Here is a 24,744-nt window from a genome sequence, read left to right as displayed (position 1 = left end):
AGAATATACTGGAGTGGGTTGCCATTTTCTCCTCCAAGGGATCTTCCTGACCCATGGATCGAACCTGAGTCTTCTGTGTCTGCTGCATTGGCAGACAAATTCTTTACCACTGTGCTATCTGGTAAGCCCGTTGATGCATCATAGAGGTTAATTATTTCACTTAATATTATATGCTTGTGTGTATCTTTTGGGAGTAATTTTTAGGTGAAAACTGCCGGAAGGGAAGGAGAATTTCTAGTTAAAAGAGACGGTAGACTTGTGATAAACCAGAGTGGAAAAGAATATGAAAAAGAATGTATATCTGTGTGTAACTGAATTACTTTGCTGTATAGCAGAAATTAACACAACACTGTAAATCAACTATACTTGAAAAACAAATTTTAAAAAATCCAAAACCTTATAGGAAGTTGGAGGGAAAATTAAAGGACACCCTTTAATCTGCAAAAAAAAAAGAAGTACATGGTTTTGGAAGTAAGCCTCAAGCAAGGAAGAGACAGCTGATGAAAACACCCTGGGGTCTGGCCCAGATTACCAGCCCCCAGGCCTGGCTAGTGGGTGAGGGTATGAGGGAGGAAGAGGTTGAGAGGCAGGCTGAGGCTTGTGTGAGTGGGGTCAGGGGATGTGTATGCAGTTTTCTGGATGGTTCAGGGTGAAATCTCTCAGCTTACAGAGTGCCATGTGCTGATGTCTATATCAAATATCTCTGGAGGTTCTCAGTTTCTAGGTCAAGAGTCAGTATGTGTTTGTCTTTAGGGCTAGATGTGCACACCCTAAAATAAGCAAACCAATCTGAGTCCAGGAAAACTGATTGCCGCCAGTGTTCATATACTCTTTCCCCAAATGCTTTGCTATGAAAAATCCTCATGGTGAGCAGCAGCACCAGAGTGTCTCTATTAAGCTGCTTTATGCCTAAACACACAGGGATGTTACATGTCCATGGACTGCAGTGAAAAGCAATTCACCGGAATCTAGATGGTCATTATCAAGTACAAAACATATTTTAATATAAAACTGCATTTTTAAAGAGGCACTCTAATTCTTGAAGCTATAAAGGATATATTAATTCTCAAAAGTCTTTGTCTCCAGTTGTAGCTGTTTGATTAGCTGGTATAGGCACAGTCCATGAATAAAATTCCTTTGTAAATTATATTACCTAAGGATTTTAAAACACAAAGCTGATTTTCAGAGGTTTCCCCTAGACTCGTTAATTGACTTCCTTCACTCCCATTAAACAGTCCTGGGGATGGAGGCAAAGGGGCCACTTTTCCCACTGATAATAAACACAACTCAGGGAGATGCAGAGGAAGATAATGTATTCTGTAACCATGTCATTTAATGCCTTCTAAACCTTTGCCCCTTTCAGAAAGGAAACAGTGGCTACCTCTATAATATCTGCTTCAGCTTTTCTTTACAATTTGTAATTGGTTTCCCACATGGAGTTTAAACTTTGCTTGCTACGTTGGTGCAGATGTGGCCAAGAACTTCTGATCTGTGAAGTTAATTAAAAGGCTCAATCTCAATTTTTAAAAAATGGTGACCCCAGACTCTATGTACTTGATTGGGGAATATGTGTGTAGATGCATGCATATGTATTCATGTATGAATATGCACACACGCTACATATGCATATATTGAGAGAAAAAAATAAATAGAAAGTGAGAGTTCCTGGAATAAAAGAAGTGAGAAAGTTATGAGAAGGGAGGGGAAGGGAATTAGCATTCATTAAGCTCCTACAATGAACCAGGCACCAGGAAAGAAGGTAATGGGGGGAACAAAGATGGAGGGATGCAGCTATCTGGATGTTGAAGAATGAACTTTCAAAAATCTCCTTCCCTAAAGGGAACTGCTATAAAAATGGATGCTGGCAGCCCATCAGGGAGTGCTTGTCAAGCCACTCAGAGGAGAACAGAAGGCTGTGGGGGCACTGATTTTGGCTTTGTCTCCCCTAGGTGCTGGGCTGCTGACTCGCCATGAGATGAGTTATCTTTGAAGTTCTGCTGAGCAATCTAGATAGTGTGACTTAAAAGTGCAAGTCCCTAAACAGAGTTCAGTTTCCCAGAATACAAATATTCAGAGAACCATATGAGGTCAGGAAAAACCAGCTCAAGAGATTGCCCTTTAAACTCTAGAGAATGCTAGTTGTCTCCATAATTAAAAGGATCCTAGATGGAAGGTTATATATTAGATATTTCTAGGTATTGGTATACTTTTTTGTGTTCAATTTTAAAAATTGGGGGTCCTTAAAATTTCTGCAATTGTATCTTCTGAGTCTTCTGATGAGCAGAGAGGTAAGAGTGACCTTGTAGAGTCCCTGGGTGGGTGGGAGCTGGGTTCAGGTCCAGCTGAGCTTGGGACATGACAAAGAGAATGAAAACAATAGCCATTTTACAGAACTTGAAGATAAGTCTTTGAAAACTATTTGGGAATTCCCAGCCAATTATACATTTGCTGAGATGTCTTTTTGGCTTTTTCCACTCCCACTGCCCCAATATCATATCAGATGTTCTCAGCATCATTAGACCTAGTATGGGAACCTGTCTACCTCCATTTGCATTTGGGGACAGATTGCAATCATTTCGTCCAATTCTATACATTTTCTATTTCTATGATCCTTGTCATGTAACTTTGCAGTGCTCTCCACTGTGGGCTAATGACCTGCTCAGCCTTTTGACCCTGGGCTTAGCTATATGATTTCCTTTGTCTATAGGACATTTAGGAAATGTGATGCAAGTAAAGGCTTGAAATGGTCCTGTACACTGGGGTTTGTTCTTCTGCCAGGAGAAGAATGACAGATATGCAGGACTGGCTATGGTGTACCAGCCAAGCCTACTCTAGAACAGAGCCCCACCAAACTCAGTGAATCCGTCCAGTTAAGACAAGAAGAGCCACCCAGATCAACCCACGTGAAAAGAGATGAACCCTGTAAATGCAAGATAAACAAATGTGTATTGTTGAATGTCACTGGGATGCTTGTTACACAGCAAAAGCTAGCTGATACAAGTGTGACTTGATCCACACTCTTCTTGCCTGTCACAGTGATATTTCTAAAATGGAACTTCAATTATCCTGAAACTATTCTGCCTAAGATACGTCAGTGACTTCTGTTAGTGATGTTTTCCCAAATTCACATGTTGAATTCCTAACACCCAGTACCTCCAAATCTGACGATTTTGGAAATAGGGTCATTGAAAAATGTAATTAGTTAAGCCAAGACGAGGTAATACTGGAGTAGGGTGGGTCCCTATTCCGACTGGTATCCTTATAAAAAGGGGAAATTTAGAGACAGACATGCTCATAGGGAGAATGTCATGTGAACATGAAGGCAGAGATTAGGATGATGTATCTACAAGCCAAAGAACACTAAAGTTTGTCAGAAAATCACCAGAAGGTCAAAATTGAGGAATAGTACAGATTCTTCCTCACAAACTTTAGAAGCAGCTAATCCTGCCTATACTTTCATCTCAGACTTCTAGCCTCCAGAACCGTGTGCTGTGTGCTAAGTCACTTCAGTCGTGTCTGACTCTTTGTGACTCTGTGGACCATAGATCGCCCGGCTCCTCTGTTCATGGGATTCTCCAGGCAAGAATACTGGAGTGGGTTGCCATGCTCTCCTTCAAGGGAACCTCCCAACCCAGGGATGGAACCCGTGTCTCTTATGTCTCCTGTATTGGAAGGTGGGTTCTTCACCACCAGCACCACCTGGGACATAAGAATAACTTTCTGTTGTTTAAGCCACTCCTCATTGTCTTTAGGATAAAGTCTAAACTTCTTCATAAGGTATGAAAGTCCTTCCATAAGTTGGCCTCTGGCTGTGTCTGCGGTCTCTACCACACTATATTCCACTATAACTTCAGCCCTTCCCCATTCACCAGGCACTTAGAACTATTTAAAATGCTCAGTCAACTGTTTCAAAACTTTGGTCCATGATATTAATACAACCTTGGCCTCAAATATCCTTCCTACTACCCTCTCATTCCTCACCATTGCAAGCTCCAGATCAGGCTTATCATCTCTGGACACTTTCTCTTCACTGTCCCAATCCTAACTATGGGAGGAGACCCTATTGAATTTTCCTCAAACAACCTTTACAGATATTTCTATCACAGTACTTACCACACTGTGGATCATTAATTGCTCATTGCATATCTTGATCCTCCTCAACAGACTTGAAAATGAACCACATTAGGCAGGATCGTGTATTATCTGCCCTTTTATTCCTAGTACTTAGCATGGTGCTCGGCACAGAGTGGTTATGTGGCAAATGTTGGTGGAAGGAATCTTTGAGTGTTTATGTGCAAATATTGAAACAGATGTGTTCCTGGCATATGGGAGATACATTCTGCTTGTGAGACAACTGGCAGTTGAGTTTACTTGGAAGCAAAAGCACCCAATTAAAGACCAAACATTCCTGTCTTTCTTCTTCATTTCCTTCTCTCTATATAACTACCCAATCTCACATGCTTTACAATGCATTTAGATGTAAGTGACTGTGAATTATTACTGACTGTGGGCCTTTCATCTTCAAGACTGACAGTCTATGTTCCACATTTCTCAGGAGGGAAAGACTATTATATTTTTGCTTACCAAGAGAATTGTTAATAGTTATCCTGAAGGAAGAAAAAAAAAATCTATAAATATCCAACCTATAATGAAGCCTTAAGCTTGCTTTCTTCCTTTGCTAATGAAATTCTTTCCGAGTGCACTGCCAGAATTGCTCCGTAATCATTACACTGAGAAAAGAGACAAAGCCTGTAGTGAGTTTTTTCTTTTACCTGTTTAGTCCTCATTTTGGAATCCGATGACAGGTTGTTGTAGGTATAATGTGCCTGCGTGACTCCACAGAAGAGAACAGCGACTATCCCTGAAATTTAAAAACATACCAGTCAAAACCAATTTTCTTTCCCATCTAAGTCAAAGGGCAGAGCTATCCCAGTTAGAAAACAGACTTGGTGTCAGGAGAGTTAAAATGGCTAATAATTAGAATGATGAAACCTGGGTAAACCTTGCTCCTGCTTTAAACAGGGGACTTATAGGATTAAAGCTTAAAAAAAAAAAAAAAAAAAGCATTAATAAGTAGATTCTTCCTGGGGATAAATTATTTTCTGGTCATGAGTTAGGAAAGTTATACTTGGAAACCCATGAACAAAAGACTGTGTAGTCGGTTCCAGGCCTCTCACAGCCAGTGCCAACTACTTTGCTGCATTTGAAATGCTGGCATATTTGCTGAGAACTTTGCTTTCCACTGTGTACCTTGAGGAGCCTGAGAAGTTCCTATCATACCGCAATTTAGTATTAACAACCATGAGTCATAAACCTAAGATGTCTACAAGGGTTCAGTTGCCTCTGCCAATGCTCCTCCTTGCCAAGCACAGAAAGAGGTCCTTGTTCGCCTCTATGTCTCCTTGGCAAAGCTGGGGACTTTGTCCTTCCACTGCTGGGTAATTTCATGAACACATTCAAGGCACACAATCCTTGAGGCAAGCTGGTCTGTTCTTGTGTGCTTCCTGTCCACAGTGGGCCCTCAGCTGCTTTTTGGCTGGTTGTAGGATTTATTTCATAAGCCATCATTACACCCAGCTTCAAATGCTGCATGAAGCCACACAGAGACTAGAAGCCATACATACACGGTTCCTGGGGAACAGAGGAGCAGCAACCATGGGACAAACGTGTTATTTGTCCCTGGGCTCTGTTATTCTCTGTTGTTGCCCCTAAGCTGGGGTGGGGAAGGCGGGTGGGGGCTGCTTCCTACCTTGGATTAAAGATTTGATTAATTATGGGAAATTGGGAGGGCTCTATAGGAGGGCTTTGGGAAAAACACAAGATGTAAGTATTCCTCAACTCAAACCAAGGGGATTGAACTGAATTTTAAACAGCAGAATCTTTCCCACTAAAAACACTCATAAATTAAATGCTGATGACTCTTAAGAGTATAGAGATATGTGAACTGAATATTGACATTTCAAATGAATCTGCGGTAAAGAATTTTAAAGAACCAAGCATATTTTTTGTATGTTGACTGTATGCTTCTATTTATATGTTTGTTATTTTGGGGGTTGGCTTTTGATAAAATATTGCTAAGACATATTTGTCTAATACATTTGCATCACTTATTTCCTTTTAATATTATGCTTCAAAATTTTAGACAAAAAGAATAAAAACAACCAGGAAATTTTGCCAAGTGATTTATATGCAGTAAGCATTTAAATGGATTTTTTTTTGGTAACTTCAGTTTTCTAGTCTCTCTTCAGAAATTCAAAGAAAAATGCCTATGAAATATTACATTTCACTCTTCACAGAATTTCTATTAAAAAACAAGCAGTGCCAGAGAAACTTTTAGGTACCGAAGTACTTCAAGGACTTTGAGGAACTAGGAGGATTGCCATGCATGTTGTTTTGGCATCAGATATTTTTCTTTCTTTATTTGAAAATGAAATGTATCTATCTCTGCTGATTCTGCAGTCTGTTGGAGGTTTTTCTGGGTGAGGTTTAGCTGACCTCTGCCTGTCATGGAAATGTTTTGACTGTATATTGATCTGCAGAGAAGTAGTGAGTGAAAAGGGAGGGGTGTGTGGATAGCTCACAAATACATTCTGAGAACATAAATAGGTAACAAAGGAAAAAAGATAAGGGGGCTAAGATTGGCCAAACCTTACTGTGAGCAAGGAACACACTAGTTTTATTTACATCATCTTATTTATTTCATCAATTTATTATCTCATAACAGACTTCTCATGACTTATCACCTCTTCCATCTTTCTTTCCCTTCTCAGTAACATCTCCATTCTTCTTGCTGCCCAGACTCTGAGAACACCCTTTACTTCTCCTCTCTCTGTATATCAACAGTGTTGTTGACTTGCCCTTCAAAAGTTACCTGTAATGCAATCACTTCTCAACCCAATCTCCACCTAATACCCGCTACCAAGCCACCATCATTTTCTGCCTAGATGACAGCAACAGCCTCCCACATGGCCCCTTGTCTCCCTGGCTGCCTCTGACACAGTCTGTCTTCAACCCAGCACTTTTAAGACAATTCAGATCATGTTGGTCCTCTGCTCTCAACTCTGCAATGGAACCCTGTGATGAACAGGCTCAGTAGGATCTAGTCCTACTTCCCAACCCCTCCCCACAGCTCCTGATCCCTCTTACTGGCTCCTCCTCTTGCCACTCAATGAATTCACTAAGCAGGCTCCATTGCAGGACCCTGGCACGTCCAGTTCGTGCTCTTTGAAAAGTTCTTCTCCAGATCTCTACATGCCTCCCTCCTTTCCTTAAGATGTTACATCATTGGACAGGTCTTTGCTGTGCACTCTGTAAAAATATCCCTCTTGTCATTCTCTACTTGCCTATTTTGATCTATTTTTTTATATTATTTACTGCCCCCTAACATTTTATATATTTATTGGTTTATTTCCTGCCTTCCTGCACAGCAATGGAAAGCTCATTGAGTGCAGAGTGATTCACTGGTCCCCAACCATTAGAGCAATGGCAGGCACATGGTAGGTACTCCATGTATTTGTTGAATAACTAAATGAACATTCTTATCACCAGGTAACAAGAAACCAAAGTGATTTACTCAAGATCACCTTGAAAGTGGCAGAGCTGAGATTCAAAATTTCACAGAGCCCCTGTGCTTTTCTGCCTGTATTTAGACCATCTGTGAATATTTTAAGGTAATCTTAAGCAATCTAAAAATATAATTTATGATGCCCCAGGGAAATAGAGATTTGATGATGAAGATTATATATCTGAGCTGGCTGGATATTCTCATTTTTTCTGTTCCCTTCACTTCCAGGCCAGCCTCCTGGGACTCGCCCCTAGCCGAGAGGAAGGAGGAGCAACAGCCAGACAGTATCCTCTGAGGGCTGGGTCCCAGCTCCATGACACTTTCTTAGGAGTTTCTAGATTCTCTTCCCTTTGCTCCTCCTGTCTGAGGCATCATACTTGCTTCCTGCAATGACTACCTGTGCGTTGCTTCAGTGACCCCCTTTTCACTTTTGCAGCTATCTTCTGTGTATCCAATTTCCTGCATTAAACTCTGTTAATAGCCAGCTAATTTCTTTTTTCCTGACTGAACCCCGACCAGGACTCTCTTGTGGGTTCCTTCTATTCTAAACTTTTGATGGTTCTCTGAAGGTGTGTCATCTGAAAATAAGATTCAACCTCTATTCTCTTTATTATAACTGGGACAATGGGAGATGCCAGCCGCACATGAGATCCTGTGCCAAATCCCTGGGGACTGGGCTCAGGCTTATTTCAATCTGACCTGTGATTGGAATTTTTTTTCTAGTTTGAGCCACTAGATTGGAGCAAGTGGTTTGGGGATAGGAGTAAGTTAACTTGGACATATGTTTTCTGATTCTCCATCACATGATTTTTCAAAATATGAGAACTGTCCTACAATGGAGTGACTGCCTTGAAGTGTGACAAGTTCCCTATCATTTGAAATGTATGAGCTGAATGATCATCTGCCAGAGCTGTTATAGAATTTTTTACATAAAGTGTTGTAGAAATTTGGATATCCTACAGTTCTGTGGATCTGTCATTTTCTTATATACTATTTTATTAATTCAGTAGGATTAATACCTCAATTAATTTTTTGTTTGTTTTTAAGTTCAGGTCAAGACAATAATACTGGTTCTAAAGGAAAAATTTAGATACTTTGAATACAGGCAGCCTGACTTTCTCAAAAAGTAAAGACAAGATAAACTTAGAGACTTTCAAATATTCTTTCAAATTTAGACAGACAGCTACTCTAAAATAAAAATTTTAAACATATCACTAGCATACCTTCAATTTTTTGAAGGTATGAAAAAACCTAAATTTTTTCAAATAAGCTATGAAGTTTAAAGATGAACTCAGGATGTCTCCTCTGTGTCGAAAATGTTTCTAAATCTCTAGAACACAAACTTTCAGGTCAGAGAGCTCTGAAAAGGGCGAACCCCAGTGGCTGTGTGGAAGGGACATACACGGCTCACTTCAGAGGAACCCGCTTCCTTTTTTCCCTCTTACCTCTGCTCCTCACCCCTCTGTGTTGCTTGTCACTCCAAGATAAGCTTAATTCACAGCTTATCCTGCTCACCACCCAGCACATCAGAAGCACTTGACCCCACCTGGCTGTGGGTCAACTGTGGTCCAAGAGTCCGCATTAGGCAAGAGAAGTTTCAGAACTTTACCCTAATGCCACTGGACTATTAATGAACATTCAGACTATCTGGGAACCTTGTTAAATACAGATTCTACTTCCCTAGGTTTGGAGTGAAGATTCAGGATCTCGAAGCCCAAGAATCTGCATTTATATGACCGTTCATTGTATAAATGGGATGTCCATGCTACTGGTCTTTTATCATCCCACTTTGAGACAAATCTCTGCTGACCAACACTTTGGTATTAGTGTCAACTCTCCTTTGCTGTGCTTTGGCCTTGAATGTGTATGGTCCTTAAAAGAGAGACTTGTGCCTAATATTGCTCTTTTAGCAACTTGGAACAATTACAAGGTTGCTCCAAAGAAGAAATACGTTTTTTAATTGCCTTTTTTTTCATTTTTCATTTACAAAGTTTGTAAATTGCTTTTGCTAGCTATAAAAACATGTTTTTAAATTATATTTTTGCATCTTATTCCCTGTTTTTCTTTCTGTAACTTTATATTAATAGTATTAACAAGATTCTATGAAGTAATTTTAGCTTCATGGAACAATTGTCCATTAAGAACATTTAAGAAATCATAATTTCTCAGCAACTTTGGGATGTAAAATAAATTACTCACATGGAATAAAACTGATGATATATTTTACTATCAAATAGCTCAATAAATTCTCCAAAAAACAAACAAACAAACAAACGAACAAAGCATATCCATTGACCACAATATTATAAAACTGGAAATTAACAAATAGCATAGTTGCATAAATGTATCCATCAGGGATTTTTAATTGTATTCTTAAACAAAATTGGATTTGCGGATGAAGTCAAAGTTGAATTTTTAGCTTATGTACAAATAAGTGTAAGGTAAACATTTTTTTCCCCCCAAGAATCAACAGGATAAAACCAAAGCGTTATTCAGAGGAAACATTATAGTCTTATATGCATCCTGTTTAGAAAAAAAAAAATTTGAAAAAAAAATGGACTATTTACCTCAAGAATCTAGACAAAAGACATAAAAACAGACCCTAAAACAGTAGAATTAAAAACTAAATAAACAAAAATGAAACAATATAGCCAAAGAGAACATTCTAAAAATAGTAGATTTGGTTAGTAAAATGAAGAGTTATAAAGTGACAGTGTGGCCCATGCCTCTCAGACCCTCACGTGTCTATCTGCTCCAGGATTCTCTATCTGCTCCAGGATTCTGTTCTCTGACCAGACCCATATACAGCGGGTGATGTTGGCCAAGGGCTTCAGGCACCCAAGACAATTTTCACATTTGGATAGTACCTGTCCACCTGTCTCACAGGTCTCTTCTGAGTATAAAGTGATATGATGGATTTTAAAATGATTTGTAACCTAAATACCAATACATAATCATAAGGTTTTGCTCTAATTACTAGAAGTAGGTGAAAGGAAGATGACACGAAAAAGAGAAATAACTCAGAAAAACACATTCCAGGTATAACCACAATATTTCCTATTCAGCCAGTGGCTAGGGGAAGAAACAGAAAGCATCTAGTACATCTCACACATTTTATGTCTTTAATCATTACCTGTTGCCTTCTCTCCCACATTATCTCCTGCATCAAGAAGCAGGTAGAAATGTACTCCTCACTCCTAGTAACCCAGTCAGTTCAGTCACTCACTCATCCGACTCTGCAACCCCATGGACTGCAGCACACCAGGCCTGCCTGTCCATCACCAACTCCCAGAGTTTACTCAAATTCATGTCCATCAAGTTGGTGATGCCATCCATCCATCTCATCCTCTGTCGTCCCCTTCTCCTCCTGCCTTCAATCTTTCTCAGCATCAGGGTCTTTTCAAATGAGTCAGTTCTTCGCATCAGATGGCCAAAGTATTGGAGTTCCAGCTTCAGCATCAGTCCTTCCAATGAATATTCAGGACTGATTTCCTTTAGGATGGACTGGTTGGATCTCCTTGCAGTCCAAGGGACTCTCAAGAGTCTTCTCCAACACCACAGTTGGAGAAGAGCATCACTTCTTCAGCACTAAGCTTTCTTTAAAGTCCAATTCTCACATCCATACATGACTATTGGAAAAACCACAGCTTTGACTAGATGGACCTTGGTTGGCAAAGTAATGTCTCTGCTCTTTAATATGCTGTCTAGGTTGGTCATAACTTTCCTTCCAAGGAGTAAGCGTCTTTTAATTTCATGGTTGCAGTCACCATCTGCAGTGATTTTGGAGCCCAAAAGAATAAAGTCTGTCACTGTTTCTACTGTTTCCCCATCTATTTCCCATGAAGTGATGGGACCAGATGCCATGATCTTAGTTTTCTGAATGTTGAGCTTTAACTTTTTCGCTCTCCTCTTTCACTTTCATCAAAAGGCTCTATAGTTCTTCGTGGCTTTCTGCTATAAGGTTGGTGTCATCTGCATATCTGAGGTTATAGATATTTCTCCCAGCAATCTTTATTCAAGCTTGTGCTTCATCCAGCCCAATGTTTCTCATGATGTACTCTGCATATAAGTTAAATAAGCAGGATGACAATATATAGCCTCGATGTACTCCATTCCCTATTTGGAACCAGTCTGTTGTTCCATGTCTAGTACTAACTGTTGCTTCTCGATCTGCATACAGATTTCTCAGGAGGCAGGTCAGGTGGTCTGGTATTCTCATCTCTTGAAGAATTTTCCAGTTTGTGGTGATCCACACAATCAGCGACTTTGGCATAGTCAATAAAGCAAAAATAGATTGTCTTTCTGGAACCAGTTCATGTACTGTTGAAGCCTGGCTTGGAAATTTTGAGCATTACTTTACTAGCATGTGAGATAACAGCAATTTTGCAGTAGCTGGAGCATTCTTTGGCATTACCTTTCTTTGGGATTGGAATGAAAACTGACCTTTTCCAGTCCTGTGGCCACTGCTGAGTTTTCCAAATTTGCTGGCATATTGAGTGCAGCACTTTCATAGCATCATCTTTTAGGATTTGAAATAGCTCAACTGGAATTCCATCACCTCCACTAGCTTTGTTTGTAGTGATGCTTCCTAAGACCCACTTGACTTAGCATTCCAGAATGTCCGGCTCTAGGTGAGTGATCACACCATCATGATTATCTGGGTTGTGAAGATCTTTTTTGTACAGTTCTGTGTATTCTTGCCACCTTTTCTTAGTATCTTTTGCTTCTGTTAGGTCCATACCATTTCTGTCCTTTATCGAGCCCATCTTTGCATGAAATGTTCCCTTGGTATCTCTAATTTTCTTGAAGAGATCTCTAGTCTTGTAACTCAAACTTAGACAATTCTCAGTAGCACTACAGTTAAGGTACTAGATTTTTGCAAGTTAACTTGTCATTGTTTACTTGCTAAGTTGTATCTGACTCTTGCAATCCCATGTCCATGGCATTTCCCAGGCAAGAATACTGGAGTGAGCAGCCATTTCCTTCTCCAGGGATCTTCCTGACCCAGGGATGGAACCTGCATCACGTACACTGGAGGGCAGATTCTTTACCACTGAGATACCAGGGAAGCCCATGAGTTCGCTTGGGTACTGGCTATCCATCCATTCAAATGCTATCCATCTGCTGGGAAATGCCAGAATGAATGAACCCAATCCTAGACCTCAACTACCTTTATGTCTCCTAGCAGAGACAACATGTACACAGACACATCTAATAGCAGGTAGAATGCAGTAAGTGATAATAAAATAGGAATTCTGGGAGGCAGTGACTTCTTTTGGGCTGGGGAAGGTAGAAGAGAGATGAAGAAAGTTTTCCTAAAGGATGCAGAGGCATTTAGGTCTTGAATAAGAACATTGGGGAGGGTGTAGAATCAGTGGTAGGGAATTCAATGTGAGTGAGGGGAGACAGCCAGGAGACTGTGTGGACTACACATGAACAGGCAGCTTACTTGCACACTTTGGGTTTGAATCTGTTTATAGGTTAGGCAATAAATACACATTGAATTAATTCATCATAGTTTTTCTAAATACAAAATTTAAAAGAAACAATTAATATGTTCTATGTTTAAAATGGTCAAGGTAGGGACTTCCCTGGTGGTCGGTCCAGTGGTTAAGAATTTGCCTTGCAGTACAGGGGACATGAGTACAATCCCTGGTCAATGAACCAGGATCCCACATGCTGAGGAAAAGCGAGGCCTGTGCACCACAACTACAGTCCGTGCGCCACAACAGAGGATCCCCATGCTAAAACTAAGACCTGACACAGCCAAATAAATACTTTTTAAAAATGGTCAAGCTAATTATTACAAGTACGAAAGCATTTCTCTTATATGTTTTATTACTGCTAGTATTCACAAAATAGAATTATGAAGCACCAAGTATGACAATCTTCTGTTGGCAAAACATTACTTCATTTTCTTTCCCAGCAGATGTAAAATCTGATCATTCTGTTTCCATCTTTTCTGAAAAACAAGTGGTCCTTAATGCAACTGCTGGGTTGCATGTCTAAAGTCTTGGTTTCAACTTGTATTTATGGGATCCCGTGGCAATGACAAATAGAACTAAGTACATACATCCAGGTCCATGGGGAGTGGAGCATGCTCAAAAGTATCTGAGAACTAAAATAAATAAGGAGCTCTGAAAGAAATCAAGAAATGACTTAGAGAAAATAATGATAAGAGTTTCTGACTCATGCGTGTGCTCAAAATTGCCTTTCAGTTTGCATAGTGAGTTTTCAGTGGTGGGCAAGCTCCCTGAAGAGCTGTCTGCAAGGACTCATTTCTGCAATTTTGAGCAAGGACTAGAACCAATACTTTATGACACTAACTAAAAGAGCTGTTTGAGAAACCACAAAGAGGTACACAGTTAAATTCAAATTACTGGCAAGCAAAGAAGTTTAGGAAACAGCAGGAGGAGGTCCATAATTCTTTGGGAAGAATGATGATTCTGCTGGCAAGTAAGTTCTTTCTAGAGAGATCAGTTTTGAGAGGACAATTAATTCCTTTTGGTTAACAGAACACCATTTACACTGTTCTCTGTGATTCCCTCTTTTGGACCCTGTCAGGGAGCATTAGTGTTATATACATACACACACACACATGTATGTACAAACATATGTTTACATGATATGAAGTTTCATTGTGTCATTGCAAATTATGTAAGAGAAAATGTACTACAATCGGTGCCAGGAGACCTGGGATCTACTTGGCATAGTCCAGATACCTAACTAGCTGAATGACTAGAGCAATTCAAATTCATTGCCTTGTCCATTGTTTTCAGTGAATTAAAAAAAGATGGTCTGCATAAGTGTTCTTTAAATTTGGGTATATAAGAAACCCACAGAAGGTTAGGAGAAAATATAACTTCATAATTACTAATTAGAACATCTGTGTATTGTATTTTTAAAATTTAATTAATTTATTTTAATTAGAGGTTAATTACTTTATAATATTGTAGTGGTTTTTGCCATACATTGACATGAATCAGCCATGGGTGTACATGTGTTTCCCATCCTGAACCCTCTTCCCACGTCTATATATTTTAAACTATATAAGTGCCCTTGAGGACAAAAATATGCTGTGTGCAGATAAGGGCATGATAAACTATTTTTTTTTTTCCAATAAGGATCAAGAAAGTATATGAAAGTGAAAGTTGCTCATTTGTGTCCAACTCTTTGTGACCATGGAATTCTCCAGGCCACAACACTGGAGTGGGTAGGATCAAGAAATTCTGGTAAATACTGCTCTAGATGATCCCTAAGCACTTTCCTATCTTAAACATCTATGACCTGAATTATTGTTTTTACATTTGCTTCAAGGACTGCTTACTGAAATTCCCCCAAACACAAATCAGTCCCCTCGTGAGAGTGCTTTCATAAGTCCAGTTTGTTCCTAAGTCCAACAAAGTTAGCCAGGTACCCAACTAATACGACTGGCTATATAGTATTGTACTGTAATAAGTTTCTAATACTTTCCACACAAATAATACATAAGCAAACACAAAAAATAAAGCAAACATTTTTAATCTTACAGCACAGTACCCTGAAAAGCACAGTAGTACCAGCTACATCATTGCTGCTTTTATACTTGCCTCTGGACATCGTGGGCTTGAAATAAAGATACGGTACTACTCTACCCTGTATAGTACTAGACAGTAAGGTACACAAAAGCACAAGGATGCATACATGTGACAATGCATGCCAGGTACCTGAGCTAACTTACATGACTGGACATCTGAACACGTTTACATCTTTGAAAGCTTGAAACGTGAAGCTCTGTATGTAGGGGACTTACTGTATACGGAACTGAACAATTACATGGGGCCACCACAGCTTCCAATGGGCTTCCTGACAACTAAATTACTAGTGTCCCTTCTTGACCTGGACCTTCTCAAAGGCTGGGTCTATCGTGTCCCTCTTTGCATTGCCCCCAACCCTATAACAGTACCCAGCAGACACTCAAAGGCAGGTCTGTCAAAGGAATAAATCTCTATTTCAAGAAATATTTATCTGCTCTAAAAAGAGAAAGCAGGAGAAATTATTTTTGATCCTCACATACAAATAGACATTTATCTGGATTTATTAGTGGCAGAGTCTATTTTCTTCTAATATTTAAATCTTCTTATTCAAGACTATTGTCACCTATATATAGTCTCTGCTGCTGATAACATTATTCAGTAGTTCTTTTCTCATTAAAAGTTGATGAAGCCTTCAGATACAGAAGCTGAAAAATAAACATCTGTCACATGGAGCATGATTTTCTTTGACATTAAATGAAGACTTGAGGGGTTTCTAAGACTGGAGAATATTGCGTTTTTGGACAGGAAATATTGATTATATCATCAGAACACAGAAAGAGAACAAGTGAGAAAGAAAAACTCTGACTTGCTCTCAGACGGCACTCTGAGGGGTTTTAAGGTTGATGGGCTATTTTTCCATGCCACACTTTTATTTATTTTTGATCTAGTAAAAAGAGACATTTCTGACAGTTTTCCTACACCACTGCTGAACATGAACTTAGAATTGAAAAGTCAAAGATTTAACAAGATGGAAATCTCCTTTAGGGAATATGAAGGATTCCAAATTTGCCAAGAGTACAATTACGGTCTAATTCACCATATTGCGCAATGCTACAGTTGGCAGATGAAACATGAGTCTATGGGATATAAGAATATCAATATAGAAAACACCACAAATTATGTTCTTATTTCTAGATCCTCCAATGCATTCAAGATTACTTTCCGTCCATGTTGCAAGGTTTATAAATTTCCATTTAAAACAAACAAAAATTCCTTCAACAATGTAGTAATGAGTACTTAGGCAAATTAATTTGAGGTCCAGAGTGAAGAAAAACACCCTTTTACTTAGATCCCTGACTTCCCACCTTAATGTTGGTGTTGTCAGGCTTACTGCTTTTCAGTTCTCATTTCCTTGGAGTCAGCTAATACATGGACATACCAGTGTCACCTAAGGCTCCAGTAAGTAGCCTCATTCCAGGTGTCTACACTCAATGGCCTTTATGTGTGGAGGTTCCACACTTGCATAGAGCCCAGATTTTTGAATGAACTAATTTTTGTGTCTCCCTCTACGACATGTATTCATTCACTTATATACCCCATTTTGCTGAAATGAGCCATTGATCCATTTGATATAATTCCCAGTATCCTCGACTCCTCTTTCTCCTTCACCTGTATGTTAATTATTTGTGCCATCTATCTTCGGACAAATTTTTACACGCTTGGGCAGAACATGAGCAACAGAGAAAGAGGTTTCTTTTTTCCCTGTGCCTGCTGGCACCATGAGGAGATGTTAAATAATGACGGAAAATATTTACAGTGAAGAAAACAGAGGTAAGTTTGTTCACTATTCAAGTTACATGTGCAAAGTCGTTTGCATACTGAAACCAGGAGCCATTTGGTTCAAGAAAGTGCAGGTGTGAGTTAATGAGATCTTATGCGAGGAGATATACTTTACACCTGTGTTTATTGAGATGGTGTCATTGAGTGTTCACTCTCAGTTCAGCGAGCTGGTTAACAAACCCCCTTGAGAATTTTGGGTGTCTATTGCTGCAGTTTGAATGCCTAATAAATAGTCTGAGCCTCCGGCTTTATTTTTTGGCTTGGAAAACACTCAATACACCTCATTTATTGTTGAATTGTTGGCTAATAAGTTGGACTCATATGGTCCTGTCAATATGAAAGCAAGAACAGTTTGAAGCTGAGGTGTCAGCCAATGACATGTATTTAGAAGCTAAAACTGGCCAGACTTGATTTGAGAAACAAGGCAAACTAAGTTCTCTCCCGGGAATTTACTTACTGAGATCTAGAAATGTATTTCCCATCCAGTCATGCAATGCGTTCAGTGGCAGGACAAATGGAACACATTCACCTCTGAACTAGAAGCCTTCTTAAGAGTTTCAGACAAGCTTTTGCCAAGCTGAGAGATGATGGAGATGAGAAGTAATGAGCCGGCTTACTTACTCAGACCAAGTAAAGTTGCAACATGCCCAGTAATAGTCATTTCATTTGGAAATCTTCCCTCCTTGTCTATTAAAAAAAAAAAAGAAAGAAAGACTTTCCCAGGTTCTGCTTTTCCTGACTACTTACTCTCCAAAAGCTTTTCAAGAGCTGACCTGACAGATAAGCAGGACCCAAGCTTTCAAGTGTCAGCTTTTCCTTATCATGACAATGTAATTAGGCCCTTGTCATTTGAAACCAATGGGAGAACAAACCTCGGTGATGGGATTGGAATGAATTAACTTTTTCTGTTGCCCCTGATGCTTGTGTGTGCTGAGTGCTCTCTCTCAGACATCTTGGTCAATTCCTCAGTAAATGGGCCAGGGAGTCACTCGTTTTTACTCTTCTATGTTCAAAAAATTTTTTTCAGTCTTTTACTCTCTAGAACAAGACTATAAAGCCCAATAGCATTGGTTAGTAATCAGGGCTGTTTTTTCTTTCTTTTGGATTTTTACATGTTTATTTTCTTAGATGGAAACCATCTTAACCCGAGTAAATGATGGGTTATACTGTTTAACTTTCTATACGAGAAAGTGAGGAATGCCAACCGTCTCCCTCCTCCCTCTTCACTTCCAGCAGACATAAAATGTGCCCCAGGAACCTAAAAATGGAAGCTGCCTTTATTACAGCAGTGCCTGGAAGCAGAGAAATCATTAGACACAGTGCCAATGTTGCCATTAGAAATCTTACTCTTCCAGCATTTAATGACAGTCCCTGAAAGTTTGCTTCTGGCAAAAACCTGACCCCCAAAGTCTCAGCTGGGAAACAGATTATAAAAATGAATTTTCAAACAACCTGTCCAGCTGTGCTTTTCGGTTATCTTTATAAACTGAAAAAGTGGCTTCTGTGACAGGATTCAATTCCACCAGAGATTATGCTATAAATAATACTGCTGAATTATTTCCCATATTCAATTTAGAATAATGACTCAGTAACCTGATGACTTTTAAAAACTTGGCCGAGAAAAATTCTACTTGATCAGAATTTAGGTATGCATATGTACCAGGTACCTCATAGAGAGGGTCCCATGGGTCCTGTATTTACTCAAAAGCCACATTCTGTGTGTATGTGTGCAATGTCCTTCCACTACAAAATGATAAAATCCTTTTACCTCAGCAATAAAGAAAACTGACATACCAATTAATAGGGTGACTTCTTCCAATCCTTCCGCAAATTAGCAGAAGAGTTAGAAATCTGAGACCCCTCAGTAGCTGATTTTGTAATCAGGGCAGACACTTGTACATACGTTCTCTTCCTTCTCTGCTGTCCCAGCTTGTGGCTTGTGAAGACTCCTTAAATTCCGTTTCTATCTACACACCCTCATCTTCCAGAAAGACTTCTCACTAGCATTTGACATTCTGCCCAGTCTTCCTACATAAAACTTTTCTCAGACTGCGCTTGTATATTTCCAATAGCAGAGTATCAGACCTCTGGGTAATAGAAATGCCAACCTTCATTTGCATGTCTAAAAGCCACTTGTTGCCATAAAACTAAGTTCTTCTATGTGACGACTGAACATTTGCAGGTGCAATTTCCAAGAGACTGAGACGAGGCGGCTGCAAATGTAGCCCTTGAAGCAAAAGATGATCAAAATAAATCAAATGATCATCATCAAATTAGTAACAACTGAAAGTGAAAGCAGAAAATTGTGGTAATGAGTGAGCCCCCCACACACACACTGAAGTGTTCATAATGAATCTTACAAGGAGATGAATTCAAAAAGAATAATGAACACTGTGAAAACTGTCTTTGTGAGCTTGATTCCTTTTGTTTGTGTATCACCATGCACCTGGCATAAGACAGTCCAAGCATCTAAGCCTAGAGGCTGTGCTGTCCTTGAGCCTCTTTTCCCTTCTGAAGTGTCACCAAGTTATACAGCTTATTTTGTTGAAATACCCTCATGGATTATTTCTTCCCTTGTACTATTTAGATTTCTCTGTTTGCAAGCAGTGAAAACTAATTCTGGCAACTGTGATCAGAAGGGAATTTATTGGAGGGGAGAAGCATAAAGGCAGCTCCAGGGATCTATGGCAAGAATAGAGATTCCCAACAGGGTTTTTCTGTTGGAAAGTCCGGGTGCCAACAGTTACACATCCTTCTAACTTCCTCCTAAAGGTTCACACCCCCAGGAAGGAGTGTCTGGTTGACCTTGCTTCAGATGCCCCCTTTCTCTTTGGCAGGTGAGGATGGGGTACCTTGGTTAACAAGATGGTATCTGATGGAGAAAGGTAGTTCACTCAGTAACATCAGGATGCTTCTACCAGTGAAAGTGAGAATGGATGCTGGGTAGCCAAAGCCAACATATGCCCACCATATTCTTGTAGACTAGGCTCTTGTTTCCCTGGGTCTACATGTCTCCATTTTCAGTTAAGAGTTAGAGAAATGAAATTGCAGCTTAATGTAATTTATGATACACCCTTTAGTTGATGTATGAAAGTGCTCTGAAATACCTTGACCAGTGGTCATAAAGAATTCATAAGAATGTTATCAGGGACTTCCCTGGTTGTAAAGTGGATAAGAATCCGCTTGCCAATGTAGTGGACACAAGCTTGATCCCTGGTCTGGGAAGATTCCAGATGTTGTGAAGCAACAAAGCCCATGTGCTACAACTACTGAGCCCATGCTCTAGACCCCATGGGCCACAACTCCTGAAGCCCGTGCACCTAGAGAAATGAGAAACCTGTGCACCGCAACACAGAGAAGCCCTTGCTCACCACAACTAGAGAAAGCTGTGTGCAGCAATGCACCCAGTGCAACGCTAAATAAATAATACAGAAAAAGAAAAGACTATTATCAGGGATAAGGCAGTCACTAACTTAAGACACAGTCTGTTACTCACATTTTAGAAATTTTTCCTTTTGTTGAGCTAAAATCATTCATTCCATTGCTCAAAAGATATTGACTGCCTAGAATGCTTCAGCCACACTGCTGGTGCTGATATAGCTCTCATGAACCTGATAGTCTAATATAACTTTGGCCCATCAATCCTAATTCTACACATCAGCTCAGGTTCTATATTTCAGAGCTGCAGATAGTAAATCAAATAGCATAGTGAGGTCTAGATGCATATAAACGATAGCCATGCAGAAACTATCATATAAGAAGTTTCCATTCATCATAGTATGCCAAAAATATAAAATAGCTTAAAAAGTACTTAACAAGAAATTTGTAGGTCTAATGCGAAGACAACTATAAAAATTTACTAAGGGCCATAAAAGATGACTTGAATAAATGGAGAGACATAACATATTCCTCTGTGGGAAGACTCAACATTGTAAAAACATCACTCCTCCTCAAATTAAACTAAAAATTTAATACAACCCTAACCATAGTCCTAAAGTTATTTTCTGCTTGAGACATAATGTTATTTTCAAGTGATTCTGGAATATAAACATGTGAGTATAGCAAAGAAGCTCTTAAAAATGGGGGAGGGGAATGAGAAATGGATCTATTAACCATTAAAATGAACCATGGAGCTGAAATGATGAAAGCAGTGAAGACTAAAAGCTCAGTGGAATAACAGAAAGCCAGAACATATATACACATATATGTACCTACATACATGGACATTATGTTAAAAATTCATAGGTTAAGGTTGAAAGGTATTAGGATGAGTGAATAACAATCTAGGAAGAAAATCAAATCCTTGCTATATCTCACACCTCATATTCCTCACATCAAAACAAGTTCCAGTTTGGATTCTAATGTGTAAAAAACCAGACACATATTAAAATAAAATAAAAATAAAGTAAAAATTATTATTAATAATATTGGGCTTCTTAAGCAGAAATTATATCTCTGGTGGCTCAGTGGTACAGAATTTCCCTGCCAATGCAGGAGATGCAGGTTTGACCCCTGGGTCAGGAAGATCCCTGGAGAAGTAAATGGCAACCCACTCCAGTATTCTTGCCTGGAGAATTTCATGGACAGAGGCGCCTGGAGGGCTACAGTCCATGGGGTTGCAAAAGAGTCAGACACAGCTTAGTGACTAAACAACAACAAAGAGCAGAAATTAATAAAACTTGGAACTTTCTAAGGAAAGAAAAAATTAACCATATGAACCTTCAAAATGTCTAAACCAAACTTTTCCCTTATGTAAAACAAACAAAATACAATATATTTAAAAGACAAAACCATGAATGGAGGGCATTTGTAGCCTACCAGATAGTCAACAGTTAATATTTTTGACTCAATAAAGAGCCTCTAAAATTTGTGACAAAGATAAACACTTCAGTAGAAAAAAAAGGACAAAGGGCATAAACAGGTAGTTCACCAAGGGAGGAATATAAATTGCCAATGATGACATATAATTAAAGTCCTTTCCTCAGTGAAAATATATAAATTTAAATCAGAATGAAATGGAGGTTGATTATCAAATTAGCAGGAGGGAATATGAGTTCAGGGGGTGAAGATGTGAGTGAATGAGCTCTCTCTTACATTGTTGGTGAAAGTATAAAGGAATACAAATTTTCTGAAGGATAACTTGGATGTATTTTTCCAAGACATTAAAATTTTAGCATTTTCATTAACCCAGGATTTTTATTTTTAGGTAGTTATATAAATAGAAGTTTATATATCAAGCTAAAAGGATGATCACAGCAATCATATTAATAATGTTGAAAACTATAAATGATCAAAAGGTTGATATAATAAATTATAGCAAGTTAATATGTTATAGTGGGGCTTCCATGGTGGGTCAGAAGGTAAAAAATCTGCCTGCAATGCAGAAGATCCTGGTTTAAGTTTGGGAAGATCTCCTGGAAAAAAGAATGGCTACCCACTCCAGTATTTTTGTCTGGAGAATTCCATGGACTGAGGAGCCTGACAGGTACAGTGCATGAGGTCTTAAAGAGTCAGACACAACTGAGTGACTAACACTTTCAGTATAATACTAGGCAGCCATAAAAAATAATATAGAAGAATATTTAACATCATGAAAATATTCACTATAAAATTGTCAAGTGAAAAAAAATCATTATTTAAAAATAAAAATATAGTTAGATACACATATTGTGTGCATGCTCAGTTGTGTCCAAGTCTTTGTGACTCCAGGGACTGTAGCCCACTAGGCTCCTCTGTCCATGGGATTTCCCAGGCAAGAATACTGGAGTGGGTTGCTATTTCCTTCACCAGGGGCTCTTCCTGACCCAGGGACGGAACCCATGTCTCCTGCATTGGCATAGCATAGCATAGATGAATTCAGACAGATACTAACAATAGTTATTAATAGGCAGTCAGAATACTGCTGCTGCTGCTAAGTCGCTTCAGTCGTGTCTGACTCTGTGCGACCCCATAGATGGCAGCCCACCAGGATCCCCCTTCCCTGGGATTCTCCAAGCAAGAACACTGGAATGGGTTGCCATTTCCTTCTCCAATGCATGAAAGCGAAAAGTGAAAATGAAGTCACTCAGTCCTGCCCGACTCTTAGCGACCCCATGGACTGCAGCCCACCAGGCTCCTCTGTCCATGGGATTTTCCAGGCAAGAGTACTGGAGTGGGGTGCCATTGCCTTCTCCAGTGAGAATACAGGTAACTCTAATTTTATTTCCTTCAGTAAATCTACATTTTCCAAATTTTCTACAAGAAAAATGCCTTATCTTTGTAGTAAGAAAAGATTTTTAAAAATATTATTCTGTTTAAAGCAACAGAAATCCTTTCCCCTGCCCCCAAATGAAATCTTAGATGAAAATTCAATCTGTGGAACCAATAAAAGGGGTGAAGTGGGGGTGCTCACTTGATTGGCATTCTCTAGCCCCCACCTAGCAATGGCAGGATTGGGGGAATTCTGCTGAGAAACTATTGTGTGTAAGCACCATTTCAAGGACATACATGAGGTATTCTTAGGGAACCCATACACAGCCCCAGGATGGTTGGTTACTACTGCAGAAACTCATACACTCTTTATATCTTATTTCATTTCATTCACTATATTCATCATCATCTGTTTATTCATTAAGCATTTTTTGAAAAATTTCCTACATTTTTAGCTTCGTATTATATTAGTTTACTTGTGGATTAGAACTGAAAGGGTTTTTCTATTACATGAAATATCCCCAGGGAATTGTAATTTAATACCACACTGTCAGATTTTATTGAAGGTTGATATGAGAAATGACTACATAAAGAACGGATCTCCATCTTTCCTAAAACAATACATTGTCCGTTATGGTGCTCAAAGGCCCTTATATGAAGATGCGTGTGATAAATTCACCTAAAATTTTAGCAAAAAAAAGCATACCCATTTTTATAAATAATTGTGACTTCCTTTTTTAATACTGTGTTATTCCTGTACAACTCATGTTTCTCTTCTGGCTTTGGCTGCCAGAAAGCTCAGAGCCATATTTATTGCCAAACCACAGCAATGAACAGCTGTCTCATTTTGCAGAATGACTCTATCCCAAAGCACTTGAGTGTCTAGCCTCAACTAAATGGTCCCATGATATGCATGGTTCATGTTATGAGTTGCCTCTAAGCCAATTTAGAAATAGGCAGGGATCAAGTAATAAGCAAACACATAAGTAATATGGACTAAGCAGGCTTGGTCTTTAGCAGTACAAAATGCTCACACTTAAAAAGTTTGATTTGTATCAAACACCTGTCTGACTTGTTGCTTAATCTGAAGTTCTGTTCTGGTTAAGTGCTCCCCTGGGTATAGCTGTGGGCATTTGGGTCTTTCTGCTACTAAAGCCCATGCATGCATCCACTCAACTCATGATACTGGCTCTTTAGACGAGGTCTGCATGGTATCCAATAAGGATATCGGGTCCAAAGTGTAGCAAAAGAGCAAGGCGCAGATAAACCAATAATTTATACATGGACCATAATCTTAAAATGAGTTAAGAAAACATGATCTTGCTGAATTGGATCATGAAATAATAAGACAGTTTTCACACACAGAAACAATCTTAGGCATTGGGATATGTGTGTATGTTTGTGTGTTCTATTACAATGTTAAACTGTAGACTAAAAAATATCAGGTGAGTTAAGATACTTTACCTTTTCAGAAGGTCAAATATGTATTCTTATTGTTAACATTGCTTACATTATTTTATACCATGTTAAGTGCTGAAAAGGGCATAAAATGTGGAGGAAAGGGAACAACTTTCCGAATGACCTATGTAAACTTTTCACTCCATTATTTCATTTAAGAGACACTAAGTATCCATT

At 39.1% G+C, this 24,744-nt stretch overlaps 1 protein-coding gene across 2 annotated transcripts in view; it reads right to left on the bottom strand.

Moving 5' to 3' along the window:
• Positions 1–24,744, bottom strand: part of SLC9A9 (solute carrier family 9 member A9) — a 665,191-nt gene that overhangs the window by 320,142 nt on the left and 320,305 nt on the right. For both annotated transcript variants that reach the window (XM_027544122.1, XM_027544133.1), the window contains exon 9: positions 4,773–4,861. In XM_027544122.1, coding sequence (XP_027399923.1) covers positions 4,773–4,861 — 89 coding nt within the window. The remainder of the gene's footprint in view (positions 1–4,772; positions 4,862–24,744) is intronic.

Source organism: Bos indicus x Bos taurus, chromosome 1 (genome assembly GCF_003369695.1).
Source record: "Bos indicus x Bos taurus breed Angus x Brahman F1 hybrid chromosome 1, Bos_hybrid_MaternalHap_v2.0, whole genome shotgun sequence".
Taxonomy (NCBI): Eukaryota; Metazoa; Chordata; class Mammalia; order Artiodactyla; family Bovidae; genus Bos; species Bos indicus x Bos taurus.
The sequence above is the reverse complement of the archived record's forward strand: the minus strand, read 5'-3'. Positions and strand labels throughout refer to the sequence as shown.